This window comes from Marmota flaviventris, chromosome 8 (assembly GCF_047511675.1).
Source record: "Marmota flaviventris isolate mMarFla1 chromosome 8, mMarFla1.hap1, whole genome shotgun sequence".
Lineage (NCBI taxonomy): Eukaryota > Metazoa > Chordata > Mammalia > Rodentia > Sciuridae > Marmota > Marmota flaviventris.
Window position 1 is genome coordinate 80,641,656 of NC_092505.1, and position 13,589 is coordinate 80,655,244.

The 13,589-nt window shown below is 34.9% G+C and overlaps 1 protein-coding gene across 1 annotated transcript in view; it reads right to left on the minus strand.

The window, feature by feature from the left end:
- Epha6 (EPH receptor A6) overlaps positions 1-13,589 on the minus strand; it is an 808,736-nt gene that overhangs the window by 205,420 nt on the left and 589,727 nt on the right. Inside the window, exon 11 of the mRNA XM_027943203.3 lies at positions 2,220-2,405. Coding sequence (XP_027799004.2) covers positions 2,220-2,405 — 186 coding nt within the window. The remainder of the gene's footprint in view (positions 1-2,219; positions 2,406-13,589) is intronic.

Genomic DNA, 13,589 nt, shown 5'->3' on the forward strand with positions numbered 1-13,589 from the left:
GATTAATTTAAGGTATATGTTTCCTATTTTGAAAATCACTGTTATTTAATTCAGATTGTTATCTATTTAATCATTACTATTATTATTATTGCAGTTCTAGGGATTGAATTCAGGACCTCATGCATGCTAGGCAAGTGCTCTACCACTGAGCTACACCCAAGCCCTTTTTTAATGTCTATATTATAGGGTCTTGGAATTGTCTAGGATTGCTTCTATTACCTGTGGTCCTCCTGCATCAGCCTCCCAAGTCATTGGGATTACAGGCGTGCACTACTGAGCATTGCTTTACTTTAGGTAAAGTAATTAAAGTTTAAAACTTTGACTCACTGCGACATAGCAAAAGAGAAAAGAAAACCCTTGCATTTAAACAGATTTCTGTTTGATACCAATATTGCTGCTTTGGGTTAGCAGTTAATTATGTGGGTTAATTAACTTGTTTGAGTCTTAGTTTCTCATTTTTAAAATATGGATATTGATACAAGAGCTGCTGTGAAGGTAAAATGGTAAAATGTTTGTGTAAAATGCCTGATACACATAGTACCAATAATGGTTCCTGTTAAATGAGGCTTACCATGAGTCACACACGATGCTAAGTGCATTATACATTTACAGTTAATTCTTGTAGTATTCCTTTGCTATAAGTACTGCTTTACTGCAGAGAAGAGAAGATATGAAGTGCTTTATTCAATATGGTAATGGGTTATTTCCACCCCATTTTATAGAAGTGCAAGTAAAGGTTAGAATTGTAAAATAATTTACCTGAAACAGCACTAATTTTAAATTACAAGAGCTGAATTCTAACTAGAGTCTATGTGTTTGGTTATCCACAACTGTGTAACAAGCCGTCCAAAAATGTAGTGGCTTAAAAAAAAAAAAACATTTCATTTTTGTTATGATATTATGGGTTGACTGGGTAACTTCTTTGCTCCAAAAGGAGGCTATAGCTGAAGCCATCTGGTGTCAGTGGTGATAGGGATTAGGGGTGTGGTTGAAATATCTGAGATGCTTCACTCACAAGGCTGTCATTCAGTGCTTCTGCACGGAGCTCCCAATGTGGCTGCGGACTGGAGCATCTCACTACTCCTCTGCTTTGCAGTGCTGCATATTAGGAAGGAGTGTTGCAATAATATGTAAAGTGCCTCCACTTGTTTCACACTTCTTAATGTCTCATTGGCCAAATTAGACATATGGAAAAGCTCAGAGTGTGGGGAAGAGTTACACCGAGCATAATATTAAAAGACCTCATTAAGCCCACTAACAGTCCACTACAACTCCTGCTGTCAAAATCTCTTTTTTGCCTTCCAAACTTCATGGCTGTATGTAATCTGCTGCCTTTGGGCAGCATGTTGCTCGACATCTTATGAGAAATTTTAGTAAGAGGGCCAGTTACACGATTTTAATAAGCTTTTATGCTTTTCTCCTTCTAAATCTGAAATAAAATTTCAACTTTATTTAAAGTGTTTAAAAATAAATTTCTATACTGTAAAACAATATACCCCTTTCAAAGATTGTAATTATTTTCAAGAAAATTTTAATGCCAGTCTGTGTTGGATTTTATATGTGTAATTCATTAGTGAATAAAATAAGAAGAAATATTATTGCATTTTATGAACTATCATTCAAATAAAAGTCAATATATATCAATATGTTTATTTGAGTATATGACTAATTTTGGATATTTTAGAAATTGCCTTTTGAAGGAATGGCCTTGGTCCCATTATTTCTGTAAAAGCAGTATTTTTTACTTCAGAGTCTATAATCCTTTTCTTCACTTTATATCAATTTTAACAATTTATTTCTATTGCTATTTATGTAGATGGTCTCCATACTAAACTTTTTGTTGAAATGTTTTGTTCTAGATAAAACATTCTCTATTGATGAATAAAATTTATTTCTAAACAGTAGTATTTTACCTTAATGATCCAAAATATTGAAACTTTCTTCCATTAATTTTGACTGAAAAAACATACATATAATGCTTTACTCTGCATTCATTACTTCAGGTTAAATTAGCAATGGCTTACAGGTAATACCATTTTGAAGCTATTTGGTGACCAGTGCAAACTCTGATAACGTCACAGCTTAGTATCAAGTCTCTGAGGGGTAATATCCGATGATATCTGAACTGTTATTCTCTTAATGACTGTGCTATTGTTATCAAATTTTAAAAATCTCAGACTGATATAGAAAAGAAATAATGAAGAAAATCAGAAACTTACTTTTTGTGACAACACCTTCTAGGCGAATGATATTTGGGTGGTCAAACTGACCCATGATGCTGGCTTCTCTTAGAAAATCTCTCCTTTGCCGATCCATATGGCCACCTTTCAAAGTTTTAATAGCAACTGGGATCTCTCTTTTCCCTGGTGTCTTCAAACGCCCACTACAGACTTCTCCAAATTCACCTTAAAATATGAACAAAAGGAGTTATTTGTCAAACAGAATGTTTATATTTCAGAAAAAGCAAATTGTCATACAATGCTATACATTTTTTAAAAGGCAGAGATGTTCAAGTGTACTATTTTCACATAAAATTTACATTCTTAAAAATTAAGTTTGTATGGATAATATGCTTGATTGACAGCATATACATTTACATTACATTTATATCATTACATAAAATGGAATACATTTTCATATGCTGTGTACCACAGGAAATCCCTGATCTTTTGAGAAATTATGACTAGCAGAATGGGTGATGCTAATGTAATTCTTATAGAAAAGCAATCACAATATAACATTTCCTGTTCTGGTTCTCAGTTCTGATATATGAGCCACATGCCTGCCCTATTCAGGGAATCCATCAGGCAGTGTGGTTGATTTCATTCCCAGGCCACAGGCTTGGACTTCACTGACCGTTAGAAATCAATGGTAGGGTCAACTAATGTATGAGCATATTGGAAAAAAAACACACTGAACTCAACTACAATTAGTAATTATATAGGTTCAATTACAAGCCACATGCATGGAAATACAAATACAGCAAGATGAGTTATGTTTCAATACTCACTCCACTGGGTAGATTAAATAATAACCAAATATTTTATTTATCAAGCATTTACTACATATATATCCAATACTAGGTTCCTGTAAATGAGTTTCAAAGAAATATGAAACTTGGTCTCTGTTTTCTCCTGAGCTCACAGTCTAGTAGCAGAATTTGAATGTACATAAATGATGCACTTAGAACTCTCAAACCAATCTGTGTAAAGGTTGTATTCCTTAAGAGCAGCAGGGGCTGGCGGACTTCCTGGATAAGGTGGGAGGGACATTCAAGATGGGTGCACAGAGGGAATACAAAAAAGAAAGAGAAAGAATTAAAAGTCGGAAACAGTAAAGAGTATGATGTGGACTCTGGGCATTAAGGAGACTTGAGTTGTTATTTCGGGAAAGAAGTGCAATGCAATCTAGGTGCAATGCAATCCATTCAACAAAGCCTAAAATTCTAGAATGTTAATTATTCTAGGGTTAATCACCTGCATTTACTTAGAAGCATGATGCTTGATCCCTAATTTATTTACTTATAAAATGAGGACATTATAGAATTACAGAGAGTTTTATTGGAAAGACAATAAAAAAATGAGAATATATGTGACAGTGCTTATAAACTGTAAAGTGCTAATCACAAAATAATTTGTTTAAATCTTTGCAAGGGTGAAAGGAATAAAAATTTAAATGTCTTCAGTTGATCTATTAGTTACCAGTTCTAGTCTTTGTTGGATATAATATAAGTTTGATTGCAGAAGATTGAATTAAAATTTTGCACTCATAACTTTCAATTATCCATATTTTCTTTGGACCAATTTATCACAGTCAACTAACTGCTGACTACACATGAAAATTAACTATATTTTGATATAGACACTAAATTATTTTTAAAAAAAAACTATAAAGTAAATAGGACCAAATATTTCTTCCTTAAAGTTTTGCACACATATCCATTAGCAATGGAAAATAGTCTAACAATATAGTTTGTTCTCATACATGTTTTAGAAAAATATATGCCCAAAACACTAAACTATTTTCTCTATAAAATTCACTGCCTATGATATTGGGATATTATAAATATTGCACAAATTTTGCATCAGAGTCTAGAATAGTATTTTTTAACTTAGTGATGGTCTCAACCTGTTGGAGGATGGATGTTTGTATTTCCCAGAAAAGGAAGCTGTAATTTTTCAATTATGTTAGCAATATGTTTTTGATTTTTTATTTGCTTTACTTAGTTATGTTTTTGATATTTAAAAGATGTTTTCTTATACAAAATCTGACAACTGTTAGAAAATTTCAATGTTTTTCTATTTCAAGGCTCTGGACCCTGAGAGAAAATGTGTTGTATATGTTAATATTTAAGCATAGTAAGATATTTGAGTTTCATCCTCAGATCATTGTTCTTTTCCAATGAATATGTGGAACAATACAATTTTTTATTTTCTCTTTTTATTTTACTTTGCCTTTAAAAATATGTTCATATTTATAAAAAATCAGTAATATTTTACAACCTATCACCTGGTATGAGACCATAATCACTGTGATTTTCCTATTCACATTTCATAGGAATTCAAATGAATTTTTGAATATAATGAAATAAATGAGAACTCTGTTGGTATTTTATCAAGACAGACATAGTGGAAATTTTCTTTGGTTTTCTGTTGTCTAAAATCCATGTATCTTATTAACACCAGGCAGGTGTTTTCTTCATGTCAAGTTCTGCATGATCAAGCTGTTATCACACTTATTTCATTGGCACTAAATATGGTTTGTCTCAATTAAAGATCTGAGACTCCCAGTGCATTCTTTAGGAAAAGTCCAAATGGCTCAGCTACAGAATGTATTAAAATTCTTATCCACATTATGCTGGGATATATAAGATATATGAGAAAGACAAGAAAAAATATACTTAAAGTTAAATGTATAATTTTGGATATTGTCCCAAATGGATTAATTATGTGACTGCCTTTGTAGCAAGAATAGAAGCCCTGTATATAACTTAACCCTAAGTAAGAGAAATTATTTCTCAATAATATCTGAGAACATCTACAAATACTGGTTAGTTCATAATTAACTTCCTGACCATAAGGATATGGTGTTAATTATTATTATTAATATTTTCTTTCCCAATATATAGTTGCAATCATTATTAGATTATTCAGTGCTTATCATGTGCCAAGTCAAAGAATTCAATACATAACTCTCCACGACAAACCTTTGATGATACTCGTATTATTCTATTTGTAGATGAGGAAACTGAGGCACATGAGTTAAGTAACTTGTCCATAATGATATAGCTAGGAAGTGGTCGAGTTCTCTTTTGTACCAGTTAGTCTGGCTTTAGAATCCATCCTTATAGCCTCTGTTCTGTGCTGTAGGCTATTTATTGCTACTGTTCTCTTATGTTAGCATGTTAATTTCCCATTGGTAAAAAGATGTCTTTGAATCATTTTATAATGTTCAAACACATCAAGTGGATATGGTCAGGTGGATGGGATGACAAAGACGTATCCTATGAATCCTTTACTACTGAATGAAAATGGAGACCTATCTGAAATATGCTGTATGTTAGACAGTTTAGAAAAAATCACTACACTCAATCCAGTTTCAAGAGAGCAAAGAAAATTATATCTAAGATAATTGATCTTCTGCCACTGACAAGAGCATTTGCTAACTAACAACCCAACCCCATCTATCTCCCTGGATAGTGGTAAAACCTTTCTGGACAAGTAATTTTGTTACATAATATACAGGGTCATGTTAAAATATCAATTAGTATTGGATTTTCAAAAACATCCCCATACAACTGAACTAGAATTGTGAGGGGAGTGTGAGCTGGTGAATGACAACCCACTTAAAGGCCTGTCATATCCCAATCACTTGGAGGTTTTTCAAAAATTTACTCCCTGTGTTCTGAGATGCTGGCTCCCCCTCTCCTCCAATCTCTTAAGAACCAAAGAAGCAAATAACCATGTTCCTGAGGCTTTTCTTACTTTTTAATTCGTTTTTTTAATCAAGTCTCTTAAGCAAGACTAAATATTTCTTTCCTCATACTTGCTGTTGGCCTGACAGGACAGCTCTCTACTAGGATTCATCTCCTTTTCTTCTCTATTATACCTCTCTAACCCTTTTCTGTGTGGATAGTTCCTTGTTAGCAGTAAATGGCTGAGCTCTGACAGCTCTTATTCATAAAACTTTCCCTGACCACCCACTTTTCATTGAACCTAGCCTCTTACCAATTGGTCCTTCTAAATGGAAAAATAAAAAATGAAAAAAAAAGAGAGAGACCCTCTAACATTCACAGGTCAGTCTGGCTCTGAGAGTGAGACTATTTTACTCTCTCAAATACAATAACAACTTCAGACAAGGCTACTTTGAGACAACAACAAAATGACAGCAGGACCACTTCATAATTTTGTCTAAGCCCAGACAGAGGCAAGTGCACTGTTCCACTCAAAATACCAAATATTCATGTCTTTTGGCTAAAATTAGTGTTACTTATAAGAGAAAAAAAACCCACAATTATAGCTTTTTCTAATTCTAGCCCCCCCCCCAATAGTATGATTAATTAAAGTCTTTAAATATAGGACCAATATTATGTGCTGCTTCTATAGCTGGAGGAACCTGGGAGGGAATCAAATATCCTGCTTCAAGTTCTCTTGCCCACTCTACTGCTACAGATAAGGTCCCTGAGCCAAACAACCCTTCATATCAAACAGACCAGGTTCCTCCTCACCCATAAGTAGTAGGTTTCAGTTTCATGCCCACCTGTGGAATGATTCAACCGAGACAATCACATACTCCCTAGTGAATCGGGGTAACCCTCCCTCTTGACTCTATGAAGCCTGCATGCCACAATCCTAGTTGTTCACTCCAACTTCCATGTGGCCGTGCATGGTGTGTAGTGTCTTCCTCCCCTGGACTGTGTGTATATAAGATTAATAAATATTGTGCCTTCTCATCTGTCCAACGTAAAGTACTGTGTGTGGTCATCTCCAGAACACTAGCAAGGAAATCCCTCCCTCATCCACAAGGTGAATGGAAGGCAATTATAACATATATCTAAGGGGCAATTAAAGTAAGATGGTTCTTGGAATGACCTTGTAAATTGGTTCTAATTTTTCTGCAACCACCCATACAAGAATTCTCTCTGTGGACACAGATCTCTTTATGGCATTCAGCTAGGAGGTGTAAAACTCCACTAGAGCCTAAGACCTAGGAAAATTATTTGGAGAGGACGGTTCCAAACATAGCTGTCAGATTCACTGATTGTTAAGTCTAGCTTTGAACCTAAAAATGACCATTCCCCAAATGGTTGGGATACAGACCCATTTGGCCTTGAGCTTGCAAACAAAACTAGTAGCCAAAACCTCTAGGAGGAATCCAGAACAAAGCACCTTGCAGACAAGTCTGCCTGCATGCTGATATTTGGTCTTGTCATTAGGCCTGAATGTTATCCTGTGGTGTTGCTCTATGGTCCCTTGGCTCAAGTCCCAGCTTAGAATTGCTAGCACAGGACTCAAAGAAGACTCACCCATTTCTGTTAATGAGGCAATCTTGCTGATCTCTTCCACACAGCAAAGGAGTCCTATAGGCAGTAGCCCCTCTTTACTATATATAGCCTTGGAGTTATCCTGACTGTTTAGGGAATTGCTCAAAAAATGCTCCTATATTCCCCACTGTGCTTCCATGTCAGGCTTGCCAACATTGTTCCTACAGCACATTCCAAAATAACCTTGAACCTCAGTTTCAGTCCCTCCAATCTGCAGTCTAGGAGCAGAACTGCAAAGCTGGGGCACCACCAGAAGATGTGTTTGAGTCTCCATGGCAGTCTTGCCAACTTTATTCCACAGTGCATTCTCAAGTGGCCCTGGATTTTGATTCTGGCCACTCTTGCCTGCAGAGAGCAGTTCAGTCCACGTGGGGATCCAGAGGAAGGCATATCCAGAAGTGCTCCTAAAGGCTTATTTCCTGAACCTGGAACCACTGTGGGTCCTGAAATGACCTAATAATTTGGCTATAACTCTTCTCCACTGTAGTCTGAGAGCAAATCTGATCAAATGGGAACTCAGAAGGAGACAGGAAATTAGTGAGAGATATGCTTGCTTCCCTCAAAAGAGGCCTGAAGATTTCAGTCTCAGGTGTAGATCTGGAAATAATTTTGTATCTCCATTCAAACCCATTTCAGCCATATACCACCAGCACAGTATAGCCAGGCCTGTGACCCATTTGCTGATCCACCTGGAGCTCTATTAGAGATCTGGAAGAAGCCACACCCACCAGTACATGTGGTCTGCCTTCTGCAGACCCTGAAACAATCCTTTATCACTGCAGCACCAGCCTCATCAGATCAAGGTCCTGGAGACAGTCCTGTCCACCCAGGGAATATACAGAACTTATGCCCACAAGAATCCCTAGAAACACTGCCACCAACTTCAGTCTCCACTGAAGACCCAGCACCAGCTATGAGACCCAGATACAACCCCATTCAATTGTGGTGCTGGAGGCAACACCATCAGCCAAGAAGTCTTACAGGAGAAGCAGCCGAGTTGTCAAAACCAGACTGTAAAGACTGCAAGAGGAATTTGCTCCTTCAAAAGCACACACACTAATGCATAGTTATGTAAATAACAAAGAATGAGGCAAAAGTAACACTGTAATATTAAACTAATAAAGTGCCAATAAGCAGCTCCAGTGAAAGGGAGATGTGAGTTTCCAGAAAAATATTTAAAATAGTAATTTTAAGGAAGCAAGGAAAGGCGAGAAAATACATATGAATAACTAAATAAAATTAAGAATCCAATGCATAAACAAAATGAGAAATTTAATAAAAAATACTCTGTGAAACTAGGAAACATTGATGAAATCATAGGAGATGAAGCAAAAAAAAAAAAAAAAAAAAAATGAAAAGGTACCCTGTGTTCATGGACTGGAAGAACTAATGTTGCTAAAATGGCCATATTAGTCAAAGCAATCTACAGATTCAATGTAACCCCCATCAAAATTCCCATTTCATTTTCCAAAATAATGGAGAAAATAATGGTAAAATTTGTATAGAGCCACAAAAGACACTGAATAGCCAAATCAGTCTTGGGCAAACAGAACAAAGGTGGAAGCATCACCACCTGACTTCAAAATGTAATACAAAGCTATGGGAATCAGAGAATGGTACTTGCATATAGGCAGACAAAGAAAGCAATGCAACAGAATAGGAAACCCAGAAATAAATTCATGTGTTCCATCACGAAGGAAACAATAAAGAAAACAACCCATGGAGTAGGAGAAAACATATGCAAGCCATACATCTGATAAGGGCTACTGTTCAAAATACATAAGAATCTCAAAAAAATGTGACAGCAAGAACACAAAGACCTCAATTAAAAATGGATGAAAGACCTAAGTAGATATTTTCAAAAGAAGACATACAATGGTCAATAAGTATATGAAGAAAATGCTCATTATGACTAATCAGAGAAATGCAAATTAAAAGCATGGTGAAATATCACCTCACACCTGTTAAAGTGGTTATCATGAAAAAAGATGAAAGGAGGCAAGTGTTGGGGAGGGTATGGGGAAAAGAGAACTCTTAAGCATTGTTGACAGGAAATAGACATATGGCAGACACTGCGAAGATTCTACACAAAATTAAAAATTACTACACAATCCAGCCATCCCACTTCAGGATAAATATGGAAGGAAGATGAAATCAGTGTGCTGAAATGATAACTGCACTTACTTATACATGGTGGTGTTATTCACAAATAGGTAAGATATGTGGACAGCCTGGGTGTTCATCATTGAATATGTGGATGAGGAAAATATGGGAAGGCTTTCACACTTCAAAGTGATAAAATGCATCAGCTACTAGTATCAACTAGTAGACCATGATGAGTCAAATGTACATCAAAATATAAGAGCAAACATGATGAAAACAATACTAAATGATACACACACATGAATATTACAAACTGACAATTTTATCATTTGGCCAAATGACTGAGCCTTTTCAGAAAAACGATGTGTATGCCTAATACCTGTCTCTGTTAATTTATGGAACATATATGCTAATGGAAAAATATGTGTATATTTGGCTTAAACAGAAATTGTGTTGTAGTCTATTGACAGTACATAAATTACAAGAAGGCACATTTGATGCTTTTTCTCCTGAGTAGTTTTTAAGAGGATTTTAAAGAATCTCATATTTAACCTCATGATACTCACATTTTGAAATTATTTATAAAAAAGACAACTTTTATAGAAAAATACATAAAGTAAAAAGTAAAACTAAAAAAGGGGAATGGAAATGTGAAAAAAAAATATATATACACACACACACACACACACACACATATATATATATACATATATACATATACATACAATGTAATATTACTCAGCCTTTGTAAAGAAGGAAGTTCTATTATTTGAAAGAACATGAATAAACCTGGAGGGCATTATGCCAAGTGAAATAATCAATGCACAGAAGGATATGTACTATGAGTGTATAGAATCTGAAAAAGTCAAACTAATAGAAGTAGAGAGTAGAATGGTGGTTACCAGATCCTGAGGGAGTTTGAATGGAAATAGGGAAGATATTTATTGAAGTGTACAAAGTTTCAGTCAGATGGGAGGAATAAACTTTCCTGATTTATTGCACTGCATGATGACTAAAATAAAGCTTTTTATATTTCAAAATTGCTAAAAAAAATAGGTTTTAAGGCTTTGACTTTATAAAGTGATAATTATGTAAGACGGTGTTTTTTTTTTAATTAGGCTTTTATTTATTTTATTTTATTTTAAATCATTCTATAATATAACTAAATAGAGATATCATATCCCATAAATATGTACAACTGTCATTTGTCAATGTTATACCGATACCAAGACCCTCAAATAACTCTCAGCCCACACATTGCCATTCCAATTAAGCCTTTATTGCTGGTCAGCGGTGGACACTCTACTCTCTAAAAGCGAGATCGTCAGAGTGGCGCACCCCCTTCAGTTTGGCCTCATATTTAAGTAAAAAAAAAAAAAAAAAAACCAAACACAAAAGGGATGTTAGGGGGTTTAGCCAATGCAATCAAGCCAAGTTACAGAAGCGGGAGATTGCAGTCAGGCGGCAGGAGGCTTAGGCAATCAAAATAAGCCCAGTTACCCCAGTTACAGAAACAGAGTCCAATTAGATAGTTCAATGTTCTCGAGGGTTTCCACAACAAAAGGAAAAAACAACTTGTCCCAGTCATGACCTTTCTAGTTGGCATGGCTTTTTCACAAAATGGAGTCACTATAGTCAAGATTTCTGTCTCATCACATCAATGAAAGATAAAATAAAAAGGATATACAATCATAGAATTGCCATTGCTCAAAGCAAATCCATACTACCTGAGACCCTCTCCCAAATCACCCTTCCAAAACCTAAATCAGTTCTAATACTCTTGCTGATACATACTATAGGTCTCCATGGTGTGAATTTTCCTTTACTTAAATGAGTAATAAACACAAATTGTTTAAGTGTAGTGTGTTCCTGGTGCACTTCGCCTTAAGAATATTACCACATTACTGCTTAGGATTTTGACTATTTGAATTATCCTTGTAAGCCATATCTGATTTATTTACTCATTTATTAGTTGTCTAAACCCTTTCCTATGACTCTATCCTATCAACTATAATCTTAGTTATGATGGCATAGGTCTTGATTGTCTTGCTATCTCTTGTTCCCACTATCCTGAGTACATAGTAAACACCTCTATAATATTTGCTGTATGAATGAAATAAATGAATGAGGGGAAAAACAACAAATCTAGGTTCAAAATTAGATTATCTTGGAGTAGATGTAGAGATAGAAGAGTTTTCAAATATAATAACATTTTAAAAATTTGCATAATTTTTTTTTGCTTTCCTTTTGTTTTACAGAGTAAGAAGATGGCCCAATATCTTTTGTCTTCAGTTTCTTTAATTTTTTTTAAAGACCAACTGAACATAATCCACTCCCCTTTCTGTGTGTAAAAGTAATAGGGAAAATATTTTTTAAATGTCATAAACAGAGTTTTTAAAAAAGGCATAGAGGAAAAAAAAACATATATCATTAGATTTTTAATTCTATTCTAGAGGAATATATTAGTCTCCTGAGGTCTTAACGTAAATTCCATTATTATTAATATTCTCAGGAGAGTTACTTAACCAACTGTATTCACTCACTGCCTGTCAATCAAAGATGGATACCAGTATCTTTATGACTAATTCTGTCTGATTTGTTCCTGATACATAGCATACCTTCTACATATGAAAAAAAGAATGACATTTTAAAGAAAATTTGTAATTGAACACCAGGTGAACTGATATGACAATGCTTCTGACTCCACAGAAAAGTTCAAGATAATGGAAAATTTCTCCTGCTTAACAAGCCTTGTCAATCAGAAGTGGACAAACACATGGGGCAGGACAATATGTTAGATATTAGGGCTTCTTTCTCTGGCTTTACCACTAATTTGTTGTACAGCATTACAGGAAGTCATTTTACTTTTTCCTGCTTTTGTATCATTGTCAGTTAATAGCTACTACCTATCTACTACTTGAGAGGTACAGATTAATGTCTAAAATTTGTAAAGCTATTGGAATCTTTTAAAAGTTCTATGTAACATGTGTCTGAAAATCATATTGATCCATGAAGGATATGTTAAATATGCCATTCTGAGTATGCTTCATTGTTAAAGTCTATAAAATCTAGTTTAGGAAGCAGGATTTCTTCAAAACCTGAGTGAGGTCTTTTAACTTCCCTATCAAATGAAGCATAAATAATACACTACCAATTTTTCCCTACACCACATTCCAAACTGTTACTGTTTCTTTGAGGGTAGGTTTTCTTTTCTGCTAAAACATGCTCCCAAATATAGCACTGTCTTCAAGAAAATTGAAATTCTGTCTCCTCTGATATCATAAAGTCTAGTATATTACTTTCTTCGTGAACACTTTTACTCATAATATTTTAACTTTTCAAACGCACTGATAGCTCTACCCCCACACCACCTTTTTTTTTCATTCAATGTATCAGCCTCAACCAGAGAGCCTCTCATATCAACCTGCTTTCTTGCCTGAGGGTAGATAGAAAGAGCACCTCTTTAGACTAAGAAATATTTGCATTTCAAAACTAGTTCTATTTGATTTTCTATCAAAATTGATTTTTCCATTGTGCTATCAGAAGAATCATGTTAGAAATCAAATCTATTGAAAACATCTTTGTGACTCAGGAAAATTACTCAATGTCTTTGAGTCTTGGGTTCCTTTGTCTATAAAACTTAACTGTGTTTTGCAGAGTTATAGGCAGTAAAGATACATAAAATGCCTCGAACTGTCTCTAGTAGCTTCCATTATTGTTACCACAACTTCCACCTGCCCTTTAGCTATATACATAGTGCAATTGAAATTTAGGGCTAATTTAACCATCTGCTGAGCACTCTTGGAGAATTTGATAGTTGTGTTGCCTGAAATGCATGGCTCTGTTCCCAGATATATTCTCTTTTTAGTATACATAATATCTCAGGTTAATGTCTTTCTTTACCACCAACTACTGCCTTTAGGCTGTTAAGTTTCAAGTCTAC